The sequence below is a fragment of the Prunus mume genome, linkage group LG4 (genome assembly GCF_029339155.1).
Source record: "Prunus mume cultivar Tortuosa linkage group LG4, ASM2933915v1, whole genome shotgun sequence".
Classification (NCBI taxonomy): Eukaryota; Viridiplantae; Streptophyta; class Magnoliopsida; order Rosales; family Rosaceae; genus Prunus; species Prunus mume.
The window spans coordinates 25,249,602-25,271,654 of NC_142701.1; the positions used below are offsets into that span (position 1 = coordinate 25,249,602).

Consider the following 22,053-nt stretch of genomic DNA (forward strand, 5'->3'; position numbering starts at 1 on the left):
TGCCACATGCGGCTCGGAGGTATGGGTGTCTGCAGGGGCCGTGGTGTCTGGGGATGCTCGGGGTGGACGGGCTCGGAGGTCGCGCACCAAAAATTGGGATTGGAATGCGGATCGCTGCAAGGGATGCAGAATCACCGGACATCCGACCTTCAAGCTCGCAACCCGCGACGTCAAACAAATCCACATCGCTTGCTCGCGACGATGACCGCGTCGAGGTTCCTCTCGTCGGCATTCCCATCCCCTACAATACGCTCCCGCCTCCTCCCGAGAGTCTGATCCAACGCCTGCGCCAAAATCTAAAATCCAGCATCATGCGGAGGATCCACAGACTCGATCGGAGTCTCGGGAGGAAGTTGGGAGGCGGACTCTTGAAGAACCAACTGGCTCCTTCCACCATCGTCGTCTGTTTAACATTACATAAAATATAAATTCAAAAATGCATATAAATTGAAAGTGTAACATAAGAATTAAAAATACATAATACTTACATGAAGGGACTCGGCCAACTCATTCCCAGGTCGAACATAAACGTCACCAAAGACGTCGATCTCTGGGAATTTCGACCCCCCCTTAATTGAACAAGAGAAGAAAAATATTAGTATGAACAAAAGAAATTAATAATAATGACGTATTAAAAATTAAATATAAATTATATTATTCTTACCCGACGCCGTGCATCCATCCTATATGAGAAGGGCCTGGAGCCGGAATGGTGAAGAAGAGTCTTCTTCTTCCTATTGCCCTTATTCACTTGGGCTTTATTCTGTTATACAAAAAATAAAACGTAATAATTGAACTATAAATAAATTAAATAATAATGAGATATAAAAAATAAAATAAACATTAAACAAATATTATTAAAAATACCACATAATCGGGCGCCAAAATGAGCGCAGAGCCACGCCTAACTATCCTCCCGCCCCTCAAGCTCCTTCGGGCAACCCTCCCAAGAGCGACTTGCGGATCATCAAACGCCTAAAATGGTGGTGCAAGTCGCTCTTCCATCGCTTATACTCTCACCGAAGAGTCCGCATTGACGATATGCCAAAGTCTCCTCGTTGATGTCCTCTAAGTCGTAGTTCGTCTGCAATAAATTGATTACATACATTAAGTAATAGAAATATATAAAGTTTGAAAGAAAAATAATTAAAAGATATGAAACATACCGACAACTGGCCGCGAACTTGCATCTTGATCTCGCTGTATGACTCTTCCAAGACTTCCATTGCATCGGGCAATGGGTCCGAACGACGTGGCCAATGTCGTGGGCCAAGGAGCTATGCAAGTCCGCCCGGCAGCCCGATGGCGCCGTCATATCCGATGTCGATACGACTCGTTGGTCACCCGGTGACTCCGCGTCTTGCCGACACGCCTCGCGGGTGTTCCTTGGCGCAAAGGGATATGACAATATTGTTACATATACAATCAAATTGAACCATAAAATTCCCAATTAAAAAAATGTTAAAAAAATGAAAGGGGAAGGGTATTACTCTGAGGTGCCCGAGGCACCAGACAAGTGATACCGTGGATGTGGTGTCGGTGGTGGTAGCGGGCCGGTGTCGCCGCCTAGCGCTAAGAGGCTGCACCACCGAAGAAGATGATGATGCAGCCGCCTGGGATCCCCAGGACCAGCTAGCACGTGGTCCCGCCTCATCATCGGAGCGAGCAGGGTGACACTGGCCGAGCCGGCCTCGAACTCGGTGTAGCCCACGGCCTACGACGTCTAATCAAGTCTGACATCTGCACAATTTCATTAATCCAATGTAGCACATACAATGTCAGTAAAAAATTGAACTAACTAATTAAAATCATAGTTTGACCTAGGGTTTGCGATTTGAGTATCCGGGACTCCGATCACGATCCGTCAATCCTAAACGATCCTATAAATACATGGTACCACATACGTGAGTTTCAGCTCGATCCAACGGTCCGAACATATCAAACCCTAAAATCGCACAATAGGTTCGAACCGTTCGAGACTCAAACGATAACCAAATTCCAATCCGAGCACACCTACGCGCTCGTGACAACGAAATGTTTGCATCTGGGACAAAATTCCCTATGCCACAATACTCCACGCCACCACACGCCGCTACGGCAATAGCGCGTAGAGTGCCCTAAGCGATAACAATCCCCGGGAAATCCTACAAATTAAGGGGCAAGGTTCCTACCCTATGTTTAAAACATCAATTGGAGGCACTTTTGTTCTCGGACCTACCCCGAAAAACGGACGGAAGTGGCCGGAATTTCAATTTCAAAACCGGCCGAAACCTAGGGTTTCAAATTCACTACCCTATGCACACAATCAATCAAATCCTACACAACCATCAGGTAGAGCATGAAAAATAGCCCAGAAAGCATACCTCAATTGCCGGATTTGGTGCCCGGAGGAGAGAGAACAACGGCGGCGAAGATTCGGCCTAAGCGGAGGAAATCACGGCGGCAGGATAGACGGCGACGGCGGAGAAGCCTCCTGGGTTCGACGGTGGTGGCGGCAGTCTGTCCTGAATTGGGGCGGAGTAGGGGCTGAGGTCACGGCGAAGAGAAAGGGAGGTTTAGGGTTCCGTTTGAGAAATTGGGGAAGAATGAGAAGATCGTGATTTTCAGAAAACTTATTCGACTTTGCGCGACGAACATATAAATCCGTCGCGCAAAGTTCATTAAAATAACCTGCGGACGTAAAATAAACTTTTCGTCGCGCAATATTATAAAAACCTGACCTTTGCGCGACTGAAAAACTTGATTTCGCCGCGCAACGCTGTGGAATAGATATACCTTGCGCGGCGATTTAAAGAACTAGTGTCTTCACAAGATACTTGTCCGACCGCCCAAAATTTTGGGATTTGATTTTGCGCTGGAAAAATACATGCAATGAGAATGCGCGACGAGTGCGTATAAATCGCGCATAATCTAGCTGTTGCCAAAAAATTTGCGCGACGACTGGACACGCTGTCGCGCAATCAGCTTTTGCCAAAAAATTTCACTAAGTGTTGGAGCGGAGAGGGGAACGAATTTTTTTATTGATTTTTGCGTGACGAATGGGCATATATCGCGCACTGCTTTTGCAAAAAAATTCACCAAGTGTTGGAGCGAGAGAGGGAGCGAATTTTGTTATTGATTTTGCGCGACGAATGGGAATATGTAAATCGCCGGTAATCTGCTTTGCCAAAAAAAATTTCACCAAGTGTTGGAGCGGAGAGGGAGCGAATTTTTAATGATTTTGCGCGACGAATGGGATTATGTTTGTCGCATATGTTTTGCGCGACGCGTAAGTGTAGGTTTGTCGCGCAAAACCATACCCTAGTACCCTAAACCCTAAAACCTGTACCCTAAGCCCTAAACCCGAACTCCTGAACTAGTTTCAATGATCCAACCGGCAATCTTCTTTTTTCATAGTTCAAGATCGTATACGTCAAAAATCATAATGAATGAACATTCAGAGATTGAGTAACGGGACAAAACTTTTCGACGGTTCTAAACAAATTGTCCCGATTCAACGGTGATTTTAACTCCGATGTTGAAAATTTTTTACAAGCTGCGGTTCTTGACCCTATATGAATACAGAGATGTAATTCGATCTTCAATTTCAGATATTTACAGTACAAGACATCACATAATCTTATGTTAGACTGAAGGAATGTATAAAGAAATTATTCAGTTTTTATGAATATTGTGTTTTTATGGAATACGCATTCTAGGAAACTAGTTTCAGTAATCTAGCCGTCAAATATGTTTGTTTATACTTCGAGATCTTATACGTCAAAAATGAGAAAAAAAAAACATTCAGAGCTCAAATGTAACGGGACAAAACGTTTCGACGGATTATAAACGAAAAGTCATGATTTAACGGTTATTTTGACTCTGATTTTGACGATTTTTACAGCTATACTGTTTAACCCTATGTGAATACAGTGAACTACTTCGATCGTCAATTTCAACTATATACGTGTGTATATATCAGAAATATATATATGTGTATATGTTTGCGCGACGAGGTCTGTTTTTCGTCGCGAGAAAGGCACTTGCGCGACGATATTATTTGTCGCGCAAATAATAGAGTATGCGTGACGTTTACGTTATCCGTCGCAAGAAAATTTGCGCGACAATTATGCCTTCGTCGCGCAAGATTATTTGCATTCACATATTATTAATCTGAATTATTCATCATTACATATAATGAATTGTATGAAAGTATGATTTATTCTATTTTCTTTTGATTTGAGAATGGAAGGATTGTTGATAATCTTATGTTCTTTGTATTCATTTTTTCGGTTATATGGTTTTCATTTTTTAAACTACAATGGTTTATAACTACAATTATTTTAATAATGTTTCACTTGGTATCATATATAATGTTTGGATATAACAAGTACATATATGAAAACATTTGCATTACACAAAATATGTCCACTAACATAATAAAATTACAAAAAAAATTAATCATTCATCATCCTGAACTATAATAACTTTCGCTATCGTTGCTATCATCACTTTCGGTCTCCCAATCCTCTTCCTCCTCCTCCTCCTCCGCCTTCTATAACTACATCATCGTCGTTGCTCGGGCCAACGGCAACATCATATTGCGGAAGATCACCGAGGTCAATTGTAATTGACTGAATCGGTATTTCGATTGAAGACACTCCTTGTATTTGAAATGGCTAACATTAGTATTTCGAAGTGTTTCCGCATCATTTTCCATTGAAGATTCTAAACGTTGGTCAGCCACATTGTTGACGTCGTTGTCAGTTGGGTCTAGTTCTGGTATAGCATACACGCCTCGTGATCCATCTTTTGAACAACGCTCCAACCGCTTCCCGGCTTTAGGGTCATCTAGATACACAATTTGTGTTGCCATGTTTGCCAAAATATAAGGGTCGCCATCATACCAAGTTCTGTTCATGTTCATGATAGTAAGCCATGATCGATTTTAACACTTGCCGCCTATTTGGGTTGGTGTCAAACCATCGACACTTAAACATAATCACTTGGTATCGATCTTTGTAAAGCAATTGCACGACAGTTGTGAGTTTGCCATAGAAATCAATGTCCGCTTTCGCCTCCACCTGGACATGGACACCGCTGCTTTATGCGTACACAACTTGTCATCTCGCAGCTTCGCCAAAAATTTGACACCGTTGACATTACAACCCGAGAACAATTCAGCGCGAATCGGGCCGAACGCCAAGTTATATAACTCATCACTGTAAGTTGGGGAATTCGATGATTTCAACTTATTCACCTAATATTATACAAAACCATTCATATGTTAGTCTGACAAAATTTAAAAAAATTTATATTTCTCAAATAACAAACAACTGATAACTTACAGAATCCAAAAACCATTGTGGAAACAATTCACGGTGTTTCTGGGCAACCAAATGTGATGGATGTTCTCGCTTCATCATCTCTTCATGCTCATATAAGTATCCCATGATCTCATCACAATTGTTCAGTACGAACCAATGCGCTACCTCCATGTCATTTCTAAGAAACGACTCTCGGCCCAGGATCTCCGAAGGGTCGGTGGCGCTGGGCAAAATTGAAAGTTTTTCATTTCTCATACCTCCATCATGATTGCGCTGAGGGACGATTGAAAACCGCTCTCCACATTTTTTAAATACATTCCGCAGAAAGTAAGCGACTCATATTGAACCCAAGCCTCTACAATTGATCCCTTCGGCCTGCATGCACACTTTTTCAGCTCTCCGAGAAGCTCTCGCCAAAATAAAACGATATGATTGAAATTAGCAAGCATGTGATAATGATGCATACACAAATGATAAGGATTATATACCTTTCTATTGGATACATCCAGCGATAGTTGACAGGACCAGCAAGTAATGCCTCTTCTGGCAAGTGAACCATCACGTGCATCATACTTGTGAAGAAAGCTGGAGGAAATATCATCTCAAACTTGCATAGGACTTGGACAATGTCATGGCGCAATCTGAATCAACATGTCCGTTTTTCGCAAAGTTTTCGCACGTCAGTTGGGAAAAAAATCTGGACAACAAAATGATTGGCTTCACTACATCTTCCGGCAATAGGTGTCGAATACCAACAGGAAGTAGGCGTTGCATAAACACATGGCAGTCATGGCTTTTAAGTCCAGTAAATTTACCCCCGTCAACATTCACACAACGTGCGATATTAGAAGCATACCCATCGGGAAACTTTACTGACGATACAAACTTTAGAAACTCTTTCTTGTCATTCGGTTTCATAGAAAAGAATGCAAGATCCCTTCTAGCTTTATCATTGTCCCTATTCATCCATAAACCCCTTCGTATGCCCATTCTTTCCAAATCAAGACGAGCTTTGATCGTGTCCTTTGTCTTCCCCTCGATATCTAGAATCGTGCCCACCAATGTGTCGAATACATTTTTCTCAACATGCATCACATCTAGATTGTGCCTCAATTTTAGTTTCGACCAATATGGGAGCTCAAAAAACATAGGCTTGTGCGTCCAGTTCATATGTGTAGAAGGTCCGATATACTAACTGTTTTCCGAAGGGAGCAAAATCCAACGGTTAAGCTGGTCCAATATCTCATCACCGGACCATTCTCTGGTCTAAGCGGCCTTCTCAGTGTTCCCGTCGAACTCTTTATCTTTTTCCCTCCACTCATGGTCCCATGGCAACCATCTCCGATGACCAAGGTAACAAACTTTTCCAGCATGCCAACCAGAAGTTACATCTTCCTTGCATACAGGACATGCCATATAACCTTTTGTGCTCCACCCAGAAACCATTGCATATGCTGGGAAATCATTCACATCCACATAACTGCTGCCCGCAAAGTGAACATCTTCCCAGTTGATTTATCGTACGTGCGAACACCGTTTGTCCACAAATCCTTCACTCATCAACCAGCGCCTTAAGTAAACATCGATTGACCTCCCAGGATCCTCGATTATCAAAACAGTCATCATCATGTATTCTTTTTTCATGCATTTCCAAGGCGGCAAATTATATGGGAATACGAAAATCGGCCAAGTGCTGTGGTGTTGGTTTAGAACCCCATACGGATTGAATCCGCAGTGGCAAGTCCCAATCTAACATTTCGGGATCAGCAGAAAACTCGGGAACGCTCGATCGAACTCTTTCCATGCCTCCCATCTGCAGGATGCCGCATCACATCATCGTCTACCCGCTTTTCCCTGATGCCATCTCATGTCCGTGGCGTATGGGTCGACATATACAATCGCCGCAACCTAGGTTTCGTGGGCAAATAACGCATGACTTTTTGTGGGATCTTAGTCGTCCTATTCTGAGATGTCATCTTGAACCTCGACTCATTGCATATAGGACATGTATCCAACGATTCATGCTCTTTGTAGAATAACATGCAATTGTTTTTGCAAGCATGGATTTTTTCATAACCCAATCCAAGACCATTCAACACCTTCTGCGCCTGTTTATGGTCTTTCGGCAAACAATTGTCCGTCGGAAGCATTCTCTTGAAAACCCCCAAAAAGTAATCGAAACACAGGTTCGACATACGATACTTTATTTTTCCGTGCATTAGCTCCACAATGGCCGTGAGAACGGAAAAGCTCTCGCACCCCGGGTATAACTCTTGGTTGGCATTTTTTAACAATTTCTCATATTGTTCAAACTCCGCACTGTCTATTGGTGTAGGCACATCATCTTGCTCTTCTTGATTCATGTTGGTCGATGCAAATGGAAAAACATCCTATAATATCCATGACTTCATCATTAGCATCCACAATAGGTTGAACATTGTCCACTCTTGTGGCATTTGAAGACGAAGCATGCTCTAATTGTTCCCCGTGAAGGTTCCAAATGCTATATGTCTCAATCATTCCATTCCTTACTAAATGAAATCCAACATTTTCAATTGTCTCCCATAACGTGTTGTTGCACCTCCTACAAGGACAACGGATTCTAGTTGCACCCGGGTTGTGTTCTACGTGCAAACTCAATAAAATCCTCGATTCCATCCAAGTATTCGTCTGCACATCTGTTCGGGTTCTGTATCCACCTTCTGTCCATAATTCCTGAAACCAGAATCACAACACAACAATCACAACAACTTCATACGAAGTTATAATGTCACCTTATGCCTCCGGTAAGGGTCCTATCCCATTCGGGAATGCATACTCGCCACGTAACCACGACTACATGAGATTAGATTTCGACGTGGATGAATTTCGCCAAAGATCTCGCCATAGCTTGAGGTGGCCATAGGTATAAATACCTATGTACCACCCGAAGAACGTACCGAGATGACAACGAAATATCCACAATCGAAACCTAATCATGTAGCCATAGATTACGTGACAACACTATGCATTACCAAACTGTCCAAATAATGGGACAATTCAAGAATTAATTGGACCGCAGTCATGCATTACGCATCCATGCACGAAATCCAACTAATCTCGAGGGAAACTAAGTGTTACTAAACATAAAAATAAAAGCACGAAGTTAATTTCAATTAACTTCGTACATCACAACAGATTGTACTACGTTACGCACAACATAATATAAATATAACTTCACAAGAACATTTTAAACATATATAAAACAAATAAAATACATTCTCAATCGTTCTCCACCAATCGCTAATTACAAATATCCCTAACGAAAACAAATTAAAAAACCTTAGTACGAACTTAAATTAATACTTTTAAACTAATGACGAAAAATACTTACCCAATCAATGTATTGAAATCCCAGAGCGGCAGAGAGGTTGAGAGAGAGGCAGAGGCGATGCTTTGTTTTTGCATTCTGCCTCTGCAATGGCAGAATTCTAATATGAAGAAGAAGGACTTTGCGCGACGAACATACTTATTCGTCGCGCAAACTCCCGTCGCAAAAAACCAAATCATCCGTCGCGCAAACCCATTTTTTCGTCGCGCAAACACCGCCGACATCTAACTTTTGCACAACGCTGGTACTTTCCGTCGCGCCACCTTGCGCAAAACAAAATTCCGTCGCGCAAAACAAGATATTCGTCGCAGAACGTTGAACTTTACGCGACGAATGTACTACGTCGCGCAAAAAAATATCCCACCAGTCATTTTTGGCGCCAAAAATAAAATATCTCTTGTTCTCTTACGTGAAAGCGTCTTTCCGTCGCGCTAAATAAGGGACTGTCCTCTTTGGGCGACGGAGAATTTATTCGTCGCGCAATGTTGCCTTTAGCGACGATATTTCTCGTCGCGCAAATGTTTCGCTAAAAAATTCCCCGCTTTTTAACTCTGCTTTAAAATTGTTTTGTCGCGCATATACATTTTGCGAGACGAAAAAGTTTGGTGGCGCAAATTTTCAGTGGATTGCGCGACGAATAGTTTTCTTAGTCGCGCAAGTATTGTTTGCGCGACGAATTGTTCTTCGTCGCGCGATCTTTCGTCGCGCAAATAGTGAAACGTAGTAGTGTATGAAAGATGGGGCCAGGCCAGGGTTGTCTGTAAGTCGATTTCAACCAAGAAAACTTTAATATTCGAAGGGTGTATAATATTGCATATATTACAATCACGGAACAGAAACATGATCCATGCATTTTACAAGGATAAAAATGAAGGTAAAACAAAGGTTAGCAAGCTAAGACAACGAATGGACTTTGGTGAGATAATCCGTATATATCCTTGAGGACAAGGCTCATCTTCTATAGGATAGGATCATAGGAGGGAGTAACGATAGGATTCGAAGGGCATTATTGTCTTTTGGTATAAGATTGAGTTGTCAAACTTATATTGGTTCTGTTATCAATCTGTTGTTAATTAATCAGTTTTACAGCTGTTTTAGTATATTAATCAGTTTTCAAGCTTGTAAACCAGTTGTTGAAATTCAGACCACACGCACACAAAAACAAAAAAAAAAAACAAAAAATACATCAGTTGTTGAAAAATATCAATAAAGTTTCACTGTTACACTTGTTTCATTTGTTCAGTGCTCTAGATTGGCCTCAGGTATCTGAACGCTGTGCAATTTGGACCGGCAATTTGGAGTGATGGATACTTTTTGCTTCGCAATTTGGACCGGCAAGAATGTTGACTTGGCCCTGGTAAGAGATTTCAATCTCAACCAATTCATCAGTAGGGATTTTAAACTTTGTTTCTCCATCATCAAAACTCATGCGCACAAACCCTCTTGCACCTTTTATAAACTCGAAGCGAATTCCTCGTACCTTTAAAAAAAAAAAAAAGAAGTAGATATAAGTTTAGTAATCCTCTCTTTGAAATGGATGCTGCAATCTGAACAAATATCAATTCAAGATGTATGACCTGATCAAGGGAAGTCCGGATTACCATATAAGCGATGAGATCAAATTTGTAACCGATAACTTCGAGGCGTCCATCGTCTATGAAAGATGGGCTCTTGGGTGTCTGTAATTAACTCAATTTTAACATGGAAATGTTTTAGTAATTAATGGGTATATATGTAAGGGTGTCGCTATTTGAAAAACATTATTACTCACCACCTCTTTAATATGGATGGATCTCACATACAGTGGTGGATCCTCTTTTAGAGAGATAATCAGCAATGTGGTCGTACAAATGAAGGTTGGTGTTATTTGGACCACATTTACTGATCACAGTACTGACAACCTCTTTAAAACGATAGATCCCACGTACACTGGTGGAGTCACCTCTCTATTAGAGGGATCCACATCCACTGATTTGAAGAAAAAAAAATATTTGTAAAGGAAAATCAAATCAAATCCTAACAGAAAAAATCAATATAAAAAGTCCAGATTCCTATTAATGAGGTGATTTGGTGAATAAATATGGTATCAATAACATTAAATCTGATTGCAAATGCCAATCACAGAAACATTAACCAATGCATGCATATCTCACGAAAACAAAAACACGTGTAAAGGAAGAAAAAGGAACCTCACTTTTTTATATTCCCTAGTGTCGTCCATGAACATATGATCTTCTCTTGGACGAAAGATAGGGAAGTTAAGACAATGAATTGAATTGGTGCTGTACATGTATACCAAAAGACATAAAATTAGAGTACGCGTAAGTTTGCGCATGTGCAAGTGTGTGAATGATATATATATGCTTAAATGTAAAGTAATCAAAACGTAGCCAATGAAGGGTATAACTCAGGTGGTTTTGCTCTTTCATTTTTATCCATATGGACAGAGGTTAAACTCTCAGGGACCCATATGAAAAACATCAATGTCACTTGTATTAAGAAAACAAAAAAGTTTAACTTGCATACTAATGGAGGTCTTAGGTTTAAATTTTTATGGCATTTTCACACTGTTGCTTTCCTTATATATAAAAACAAAAACAAAAAATAAGAAATGATGACTTGAAAACAACAGAAATTCCCGATGTACAGAGAGAATTGCCCTTTTGGTGCGTTTGACACCAACAGAATCAAGTTTTATGAAAAATTAGTTATCAAACTAGGGTTAAAGAGAGAGAAAAAATGACAGAAAGATGTGCCAAAATGAAAGTGCCATTTTCCTCTTTTTTTTTTTCTTTTTTTTTTTCCTTTCCATTTAATCATACAACAAATAGTGAGATGAAAGAGAGAGTGCAAGCAAGGTTTTCATCAAACATTTTAAAGAAGTAAAAGCACACAACAGAAAAATGATATCATCTATGAGGGAGCAATAAAAGAAGTTGAGTGTAAATTCCACAATTATTACGTACCTTTCAGGAATGTGAAGCATTTCCCACTGACCAAGATGATTCAACACCTTTACTATTGCAATTGAGGATAGGTCGTCTCTGTTAGGAAAAACAAAAGTATAAAGTACTAAAAGAAGAATATGTAGTTGGCTTATATTTTCACAAATGTTCTATGAGGTTTACGAAATTATCACATTTGATACGTCACGAAATTACCCTGCGTATATAAAATTGATCCCTACCGTGAGATTCCATAAAGATTCTGTTAAATTGATGATATGGCATGTATGTGGAGCCATGTGTCCAATAATAGCATGTCATATGGATCTAAATAAAAAATTATTTTGAAAATATTTAAAAAATAAAAATTCAATAAAACATAGAAAACTTAAATTTAAAACTTGTAAAAATAAAAATAAAATAAAAACTGTTGACTCCCCCTCCCATGCCTCGTCCCATCCTGCATTCCCCCTCTCCCTTTCCCTGACACCCACTCTCTAGCTCAAATTAAATAAATATAAAACAGCTGGTGGATCAGATACACGTTGTTGTTTTGCTGATAAGGAAAAATAACAGTTCCAAAAATCCCTAAAAAGTAGTTCTGTAACAACAAAATTCTTGTAGTACAGGAGGATTGTTATTTTCTTCTCTATGATTTGGGTTCCACATCATCAGTTTAATAGAATACTTGACAGTATGAATGATTAGTAATTTTCTTCTCGAGGTATGAATATATGTGAGTAACCTTTTTTTTTTGTTGAGAAATTCTAGGATTGCATTCATAATTCAGCCAAAAAAGCCATTAGCCACAAGGGCCAAAACAAACTAACCACAAAGGGTGATTACAATAACGGAGTGGTCGAATAACAAAATTAAGACAATCTAGTGCTAAGGACTAATCATGTCACCAAAAAAAAGAAGAACTAAAGATGATAATTTCGTGAACGTCAAAGACCTTTTGTGAAAATAAGCCTATATAATTTAATATCAAATTACCAGGATTGGATACCAATAATTAGTAATTTCATATGCATACAGGGTTATTTATAACAACATGATGAATAATTTAGCTTGGATGAAAGCATGAAGCTCATTTACCTTGAAGGCTTATCGCTGTGGACTTAAATATCGGCCATTTTGAAAATATTAGTAGTCCCCAAATGTAGAAATTCCGACGAAAATATGAATAAAAAAATATAAATTGTTAGAAAATTATGGAACTTCGAATGAAACTTTGAGTCATGTTTATAAAACTAAATGTAAGTGAGATGCAATTTGAGCCATCCAAAGTGCTAAAATCCAACTTTCTATAGCATGTGTCGAAAAGTGTCAAAAAATGTGTCCCTCTAATTCTGACCCATTAATTAATGCATGAAAAATATGGAAATGAAATGATAACATGAGTATTAAAAAAAAAAAAATTCAAATGAATTTGGGCACGTAACGAAGAAAAGAAATTAAAGTTTAAACAAGGGTGAAATTCTTTACCAGACAACCTGAAGTAGTACCAAAATCGTCCGTATAAAAATTGTAAGTGAGATGCAATTTGAGCCATCCAAAGTGCTAAACAAGGATGAAATTCTTTACCGCTGAAGTGGAAGACGTACCAAAATCGTCCGTATAATGTTGGATTATCCTAAGAAATGTATAAGAATTGAGGAATTAATATTATCTTAAGATAAGAAGTGGTAATATGGAAGGAGAGATAAGAATGAATGAAGACACCAATTGCAAGAAAAGGGAGATCATGATCATCCGAATATTCAGTACTCAAAGGTTATCATAAAAGTGAAGTGATAGGTCCATTGAGATTGGAGATTGGAGATTCTTACCGCTTTTCCCACATCTCCAACCTCATGCAAATAATGTGGTAATCGGTCCATAAAAGAAGAATATGGTTTTTCTTGTTGACTTGTAGAAGATTGAGTGTGTTTCAGCTTAATGAAACAAAGCCAGCTGAAAATCCAATAAAAGAATAAAATAAGATTACAACTACAATAAATTAATGCAACATATATAATCCAGATTAATTTACCCATTAATTCTTGCTATCTTACTACGAAAAGTTAACTTCAATGTAAACTAAAAAGAAATAATATGAACATATATATAATTGTCAATTAGGTGTAGCCGTAGTGGAAAAATGATATTCACTTGCATACCAATGGTTTTAGGTTCAAACTCTCATGACACCTAATTAGTAATGTTTGTGTGAGAAACCTTTTTTGTTTTTGTTTTTTTGTTAGCCATACGACAGATAATTAAAGAGTTAGCCATACGACATCTAAATCGAATACCTGTCAGTTCTCCACGATTTTACAGTGCTACGTCAACAAGGAACGATCGCAGCGGTGATATATTCAAAATGTTCTTCTGGAAGTAGTCAAGCAGGCAACATGCATAAATAATAGAGAGATGCATCAATTGCCTGCCAACCTAGTAAGTAACAGCAGAATCATACATGTACATGTTGTAATTAAAATGGAAATTTAAAAGCCTATACTCATACTCATTTTTCCATGAAAAACAAAGACGTACAAAGAGATGGTACATATATATATATATGTCATGAAAACGGAAGAAAATAAAATAGTAAATGTGGATCCCTTCAAACTAATGTTTTCTTTTTTACAACTAACCATGAATAAAACCCAATTTATTATAAGTAAAACCCGATAATTAGGATCTAACTCAGCAAGTTACCTATTTTAATTTAAAATTTGATTGATTATACTTTTTATATTCCATAAGTACCCCTAATTAGATTTTACCCTATTATATGGTTGTATTAAATGTTAGTTCCTTAATTTATTGTATTGATTTCTTTCCTCCTAAATTTGAAATTTATTACAAATTTGACTAACCACACATTGTTTTAAATTTCAAAATGTTTGGCACATTGCCTGGCACGGGGACGCCAAGGTAAGCATTCTACCTCAGTGTCCCTAGACAATTACTTCCTGACAGTTGGATACCACTTACACACTTAGTATTTTTTTTTTCTTCCAACTCAAACCACTCTTCTTCTCTCTCTTCAATTCCCACCGACTCTCTCTCATTCCTCCCTCTCTCTCTCTCAGCAACTTAGATCTTGAGGAGAGAGCAGATAAATTTGTTTTCCACCGACCGTACCCTGTTCTTCCACAGACCCGAAGCCAACTCAAAGTCCACCATTTCCAAAATTTTCAGAATTCCCTAATAAATAACTCAAATAAAATTAAAGATAAAAAGGAGAGAAATCAATATCTAGTGTGTGGGTGATGAATGATGAGTTACTGAAGAGGAAAAGAGGAAGGGATGGGTGGGTGATGATGATGATGGAGGAGGAGTGATTTGATGAAGAACAAGGAATGGAAGAGAGAGAACGGGAAATGGGGGATAGAGAGGGAGTGAGCCGGTGAGAAGGACAAAGGCGATGCCGACGACGATGGAGGAGGGCAGAGTGACGCGGAATATGGAGGATGGTGGGCGACGTTGACGTCGAGGCCGGCTGCTGTGGCGGATAGCAGGGGTCGGCAACAGGCAATTGGCCAATATTAAATAGTTATTAAAAAGACGTTTCAATATTAAATAGTTGCCAATTAAAAAGAATTAAATATAAATGCTAAACGCCCCACCCATCCAAACGAAGCAGCGATTCCATATTGGTAGGTGTCGAGGACCCAGAGCGGTTTTTCTTTTAAAGTCGGTGGTGGTACCGGAGCAATGGAGGGTGACTCTGGCAATTTAAGATCACAGATAACTCCCAAAATCCAATTTACAAACTCATCCTGGCCAACAACCTGAGATATATAATGTCAAATTAAAAAAACATATTAAAAATGTTACTTACTATAATTTAATATGTTACTTACTACGCTTTAGCAAATCGTATAAATTTAATATGTTACTTACTATAATTCTCATCTTCTTTTGAATTTCAGAAGCAAAATCATAATAACCATTTTGCTTAAGCTTTTCTAGAGTACCATAAACATCCTTTAGCACCGTCACAGGATTATTATACATATTTGGTTCTTCCAGTTGTACACCAAAAACCTAGAAAATAAAGGAAAACAATTTACAACAAACTTTAATCAAATCCATGCATGTTAATTAGAGCTTTAATTATACATAAACTATGTTCAATGAGAAAAATACCTGCTCTTTAGTAAGGAGGTCGCAAAATTTCCCAATAAGTTCTTCTCCTTGTCGTGTATTGGACATATCAATAAACACCAACACTGGGGATTTTTTTATATGGAAGGAATAAGGTAAGTCCTCAGATTTGTGGTAGGGCGGAGAAGTCCTCCTGCATGGGACATTCATATTGGTACGTAAATAATTCGAAAGACAGACGATACCAAAATAAGGGAGTAAGTAAAGTACTGTATGTATAATTAAGTTGAGAATAATACTCAAAATTTTGGGAGTTTTGGGACATGATTTCTGCGAGTGTCCTAGCGGCCAATGGTAGACCATAACATAGATCCTTAATTTCATTCTCAACCTTTTCCAAATGTTGTTGATAACCAAAAGCAGTGTCCTGATATATATTCCAGCAGCTTTCTCTGTCCAAAGGCTCAAGAGAAATAATCAAGCTCTTATAATGTTTATCTGACCCCTGCGCCGGTACCACCATAGCTTCAACCACTTCCGGTATCCTACTAGTGACGATGATGGCACCACCACTACCCTTAGGCAATCCGTGCGATAAGCGATCCCCAACTTTCTTATCACCTTCCTGAACCTCAAGTACTTGTCCTAAATCCGAGTAGAAATCGTTCATGTGCCACATATCATCCAACACAATTAAATAACTTTTACCTGATAAATGTTGGTTGAGCCTTTCCAAGAGCGCAGCAAGGAGATGACCAGAATTATTACTACTTAGTGTCTTCTCCTCCTCCTCCTGGATGATGCCATCTCCGTCGGCAACGGCATCATGGTCCAACTTACTAAGCATACATTTCACAATGCTGACCTCAATTTCTTCTTCTACTTGTTTATTTTCTTTGATTATATTCGACAAGCATAACCAAATTATAGGAGAAAATTTTCCTAGCACCATCCACCAACTCAAAACCTCGCGCACCAGAGTGGTCTTACCCACCCCTGCCATGCCCACTATCCCAACTGCCGCAAATCCAGCACCTGATGACGGCGATGATTTTAAAAGAAAGTTCCCAATCTTCAGTAATTGCTCATCAAATCCCACAACTTCAGCCTCCACTACAGGTAGTTCGATCTCTGAATTCTCTTCAGGATCATCAGGACGACTTGATGATTCCCTCAAGTTATAAATTATTTCTTCCTTTTTCATAAACTCAGCCTCGAAGATGCGTTTTATTGCAGCCAGCCGCTTCTTCATCTTCCGCACGAAACAAATCTTCCTCAAACTCAAATGGTTGAAGACTACTAAATGAGTCTTGTGATGACTATGCTTCTTCCACTCATGTGAGAAGACCTGGCACTTGGTCAATGCGTCGGTGAGGTCCAGGAGCACAGAGATAAAGAGACAGTAGTAATCTCCCGTAAGTCTTCGAGTATCTATAGCTATTACAATATCTTTGATTGCTCCCAAATCAGAAATGAGAACAGCACCTGATAATTCAGACTCTGTCTCGCTAAGAGATGCCAGGAACTTATTCCGGAGAAATTGAGCAACATCCCCTGCCATTCTTCCCCTTCAACACTATATTTATGTATCTACTGCAATTTTAATCAGAAACTGTGGGGAGTAATAAGAAGAGCACGTAACCACACCTTGGCCTTTGTTCAGCGCTTTGATCAAAGGACCTGGATCTGTTATTGGAACAAAACAGATTCTCTCACCCACGTTATTCATATGCTCAGCATCAAATAACTGTTTAAAAGTAGAATGAGCCGCTAGGGGAATCATATATGTTTTTCGTTTGCCATAGTTCTTTGCTTGCCCTTTTTAAGTGTTCGGTTTTTGTTAATCAGTTTCGGTGAATAAGAAACTGTCACATTATTAGTTGGTAATAAAAAGTTTGTGTCTCTAGTAGAAGCACGAATTTTGATTCAGAATCCAAACTGTGCCATTTGGACTAGTTTTTCTTTTAATTTTTTGAGTTTCAGCTATAAAACGGAACCTAGGAGTTTAACCATACTTACCGAATATTTTGTTGTTTAAATAAAACATATATTTTGCCATGTTATCCTGGTCCTTCACACACCGTCTTATGTTCATTGAGATTAAGACTGATCGAAAAGAATGGGGAATCATATATATTTTTCTTTTTATCATTGTTCTTTGCTTCCAGGACTACCAAGGAGTATATGTAATGAGCCTTTTCTTTTCTCTTCTCCTTTTCTTTTGTGTTTGCTTCCAGGACTACACTCATATGTGATGCCTATAGGGATAAATAAGAAGCTATCAGTAACAAATTTTTTGTCTCAACAAGTCCTGCACATGTGGTGGACTTTTAAGCCTAACACATGGAATATATATTGGGTGACGTGGGAGCACGAGTGGGCCATTGGGCCCAACATGTGAAGCCTTGCTTTGATACAATGAAGGAAGTTGAGGTTCTACCTCAAAACCAATTGGTAATTGGGGAGTAGCCCAACTCCTTATAAACTCACGTTTGGTCCCTTAATTTTTTAATATGGGACAAACATTCTCAACAAATATTACAATTCTTAAATAAAACATATCTTTCGACATGTTACTCTGCTGGTCATTCGCACACCATCTTCTTTATGCTCATTGAGATTAAGATTAATTGACATTGAATAATTGTTTAAAGAGAGTGGGGAATTATATATATTTCTCTTGCCATTGTTCTTTCCTTCCAGGACTACCAGGGAGTATAATGAGCTTTTTCTTTTGTCCTTTCTTTTTTTATTTCTTTGGACATGTTACCCTACTCTTGCACCACCCATCTTCTCTATGCTCAATCAGATAATTGTTTAAAAGATTAAGTGTGGAATAATATATATTTTCTTTTGCCATTGTTCTTTGCTTCTAGGACTACTAAGGAGTATAATGAGCTTTTTTTTCCTTTCTCTTTTTCTTTTTTTATTTTAGTGTTACTTTTTTGAGCTCTGATTGTTAGCCTAAGAGTCATTATTGTATTTCTTTAAAAAAGATGATCTTACGGTGATTGTTAATTCTATTATCTTATTTGTTTTTTTAAAAGAAAAATGGATGGTAAGTTAGTTCTAGAGGACTCACTAATCTGCAACAAATGGATGGTAAGTTAGTTTGTATAATAAATTCATGTGATTTACTTATTGTTGTTGTTGTTGAGGTAAACATATATCACTTAAATAATAAAGAGGCAGACATGATAGGTTTGATTGCATCAATCTCTTGAGTTCCACAGCTACCCTCAATCTATATGCAACAGGCTACCTCATTTTCAGTGTAATTGCATCTGAAATGAGAAATGTCACCTCAACCTCAAGAAATGCAGAGAAGTTCCTGCCCAAGTTATTGGATCGTCTGGGAAAAGCCAAAGCCAAGGCCGTTGCACACATAAAGCCAGGTGATGATCAGGAAGTGGTTCTGAGTCGCTTCAAAAAGATTGAAGATGAGCTTCAACGAATGGAAGACTTAAAATTGCTACCTAGAGTTACACTCTGGGAGCACACTCTGTTCAGCCAATTCACTGTCTTAGAACGTCTAGTTGACAAGTTGTTCTTGGGAGATGATGAGAGCAATCCTTTCAACAGCCTGGAGGCAATCACCGACCAAATAAAAGCCTCAATCTCTTTAGTGCAGTTACCGAGCTACCCTGAACGCAGTTTAGAGTTTACGCATCGGTCTCAGCCGGAGTCGAGTCTAACAGCAGTTAAGAAGCTATCAAAAGAGTTGTCACAAATGGGCTTGGAGAAAGGAATTTACGAAAGCCGTGCCATGGCTAATCTGAGGAGGAGTTACGAACATCTTGAGGGCACCGAGTTGAGGCTCTGCTTCCTCTCTTTCTCAATCTTCCCTGAGGAGTCGGTGATAAAGAAAAGGCCTCTAATTTACTGGTGGATTGGGGAGGGCTTCATCACGGCCACCCAAGATAAGACGGCCGAAGAGGTAGGAGAAGAAATCTTTGGCAAACTCATGAAACAGGGCTTGATTCAACCACATGGAAATGTTCATTTATCCACTAGTTGCACGCTGCACCCTTGGATTCGTTGTATGCTGATAGGCTTGGCCAGGGACGCTCTGCTCTTCCACTTTGATTCAGACTGGCCTTGGATGCCATCATGTCAAGTATCATTGTGCAGGCGCGCGTGCTTAGTTTTTGATCAGAACCAGACTTCTCCGGGTGAGGAAGATCTGTTTACAGTATTCAATGTGAACAGCAACTATCTTAGCTTCAAACGTGAATGGCTTAGCAAGTTGAAGAAAGTAGTTGTTCTTCAGCTGGGACGGTGGCAGAGCTCACCCACGCATCACATTGAAGTGGATGATGAAGGATTATTTTTGAAGGGTATTGGGGCTCAGCACTACTTGAGCTTTAAGTATCTTAGTCTCCGAGGAATATCAGGAATAACACGGATCCCTTCTTGTATCTTTAACATCATCAGCCTTGAAATTCTGGATCTGAGAGCATGCCACAATTTAGAGACATTGCCTTCAGATATCTCATCGTTGAGGAAGCTCACTCATTTGGATATATCAGAGTGTTACTTGCTAGAAGGCATGCCGAAAGGGATCGGCAAACTCTCTTCCCTCCAAGTACTGAAAGGTTTTCTCATAGCCAATTTGATAAATACTCCCTCAAGACTCGGTGACCTTGCCAAGTTGAAGAAACTAAGGCGGCTAAGTATATACATAGGGAATGAGGCCGTAATGCATGACAACGAGTTTGAAACTTTGAAGGAAATTTCATCTCTTCGCCGCCTCAAAATATCATGGGCAGTGGTTTCTCCAGAGTTAAGAGGAAAAATTGCCCATCAGTCCCTGGATTTCTCATTCCCACCGGATTTGGAAAAATTGGATCTGCAAGGCATCCCTCTAAAAGAAGTACCTCCATGGCTGAATCCGAGGCAACTGACAAATATAAAGAAGCTCTACATAAGAGGCGGGGAACTTTGTAGCTTAGACCATGCAGGGGAGGAGACTGTCACCGACTGTAAGTGGAGGGTGGAAATCTTGCGTCTCAAGTACTTGAGTAACATGAAAATAGAACTTACAGAGGTGGAGGTTCAGTTTCCTCATCTGTTGTACTTGGAGAAAGTCAAATGCCATGAGATTGAAAAGGACAAATATGAGAAAAACATATTTTGGAGCAAATCTCAAGGTCAGAAATTAAGCAAGTAAGTTAACGCCTCGATAAAGTTAGTCCTCTGTATCTAGTTCATGTCTGCAGCATGTTATAATTAACTGCATGCCCTATTGTTATTGTATGCATACATCAATCCCTCTGCAGTATGCAAGAACAGAGGAGTTTTCCAACCCCACTCCTTTTCTTAAATAATTAAATTTATATGCGGATTTTATTTTTATTATGAAATTTAAGCCCCTCTTTATACAGCTGTTGATAAATGTAGCAGGGCTTAGTCAAGGTGGAATGATTTGGCATCTCAATGAAAGCAATCCAACTGTGCCTCGCCGGGGACCAAGAAACACTATTTCAGTTGGCTTCAAATACGTTAATTGTATTCGTTTGTTCGGTTCTTGTTTAATAGTGAAGAATTAATTCTCTAACGACAATTAGTGTTGTTGTTATGCGATGGAGTTATTAAAAATAATAATTCTCTAATCATCATTCTTTTTCGAAAGAAAATTGCTAGCATTCTCCTTAATATAATATCCGATCGAATTGTCATTTCTAGTGATTTCAAGTTGAAATCCTCCGATCCTCTCGTGCTCTGGGGACTTGTCTTTTATTGAATAATAATTGGTTTTGTGTTGTGTTAGAGCATTTCAAAGGGAGATGTCAAATATCAAACATCAAATTTAAATTTGGTGGCTGATGTGGCAATTTGACATTTACACAGTTTTACATTCCACCCGATATGTCAAATAAATAATTATTGTAACAGTCAAATCATTTAAGATAAAAAATAAAAATAATAAAAATAATAAAAAAAGGAAAATAATAAATGAAAGTAACAGCCAGCTATTTTTAAAAAATAATAAAATATTCATTTGACATCTTGCTTTTGGGATATCAAAAATAACATCTCAACCTCCAGCCTTCATTCCACATCAGCTTTGACACATCGCTTAGAGAGATGTGAGATGTTATTTCTAGCCGTTAAATATCTATGTGGTACTTTTGACAAATCAGTTAGAGATGCTCTTGCCGAATTGTCATGGTCTTTTTTTATAAAGTGAAGATATTTATTTATTTATTTTTTTAAAAGAACGAAATTCACTAAAGAAACTAGAGCAAATTACAATCATTTTATAGGGCATCATGATGACAGCATAGGGCCACTCATTCCAGTCAACCAAACCATCAACAGAAAGAGAAACTTT

The 22,053-nt window shown here is 39.0% G+C and overlaps 3 protein-coding genes across 5 annotated transcripts; 1 reads left to right on the forward strand and 2 right to left on the reverse strand.

Annotated features, from left to right (window-relative positions):
- Positions 1-9,798: 9,798 nt before the first annotated feature.
- On the reverse strand, positions 9,799-12,103 carry LOC148918280 (diacylglycerol kinase 6-like). Its single transcript, XM_089050917.1, has 4 exons — positions 11,643-12,103; positions 10,871-10,958; positions 10,254-10,355; positions 9,799-10,156 (listed from the first exon to the last, which is right to left on the reverse strand). The coding sequence occupies exons 1-4, from the start codon at positions 11,660-11,662 to the stop codon at positions 9,935-9,937; spliced, it is 432 nt and encodes a 143-aa protein (XP_088907043.1). The 5' UTR covers positions 11,663-12,103; the 3' UTR covers positions 9,799-9,934.
- A 622-nt stretch (positions 12,104-12,725) lies between these two features.
- On the reverse strand, positions 12,726-17,390 carry LOC103329043 (protein RECOGNITION OF PERONOSPORA PARASITICA 7-like). The gene is made up of 7 exons (XM_089049667.1): positions 16,019-17,390; positions 15,762-15,912; positions 15,516-15,659; positions 15,239-15,403; positions 13,919-13,994; positions 13,454-13,577; positions 12,726-13,257 (listed from the first exon to the last, which is right to left on the reverse strand). Exons 1-5 carry the CDS (start codon positions 17,278-17,280, stop codon positions 13,938-13,940), a joined length of 1,779 nt encoding a protein of 592 aa, XP_088905793.1. The 5' UTR covers positions 17,281-17,390; the 3' UTR covers positions 12,726-13,257; positions 13,454-13,577; positions 13,919-13,937.
- Positions 17,391-18,756: 1,366 nt separating this feature from the next.
- On the forward strand, positions 18,757-21,397 carry LOC103328915 (disease resistance RPP13-like protein 4). 3 transcript variants are annotated; one of them, XM_008231334.2, is made up of 2 exons: positions 18,757-20,885; positions 21,120-21,397. In XM_008231334.2, the coding sequence occupies exons 1-2, from the start codon at positions 19,009-19,011 to the stop codon at positions 21,127-21,129; spliced, it is 1,887 nt and encodes a 628-aa protein (XP_008229556.2). In that variant the 5' UTR covers positions 18,757-19,008; the 3' UTR covers positions 21,130-21,397. The 3 variants fall into 3 exon arrangements, with proteins under 3 accessions (XP_008229556.2, XP_008229558.2, XP_008229557.2); XM_008231336.2 differs by having other exon boundaries at positions 21,123-21,397; XM_008231335.2 differs by having other exon boundaries at positions 18,758-20,885; positions 21,104-21,397.
- The last annotated feature ends 656 nt before the right edge of the window (positions 21,398-22,053 follow it).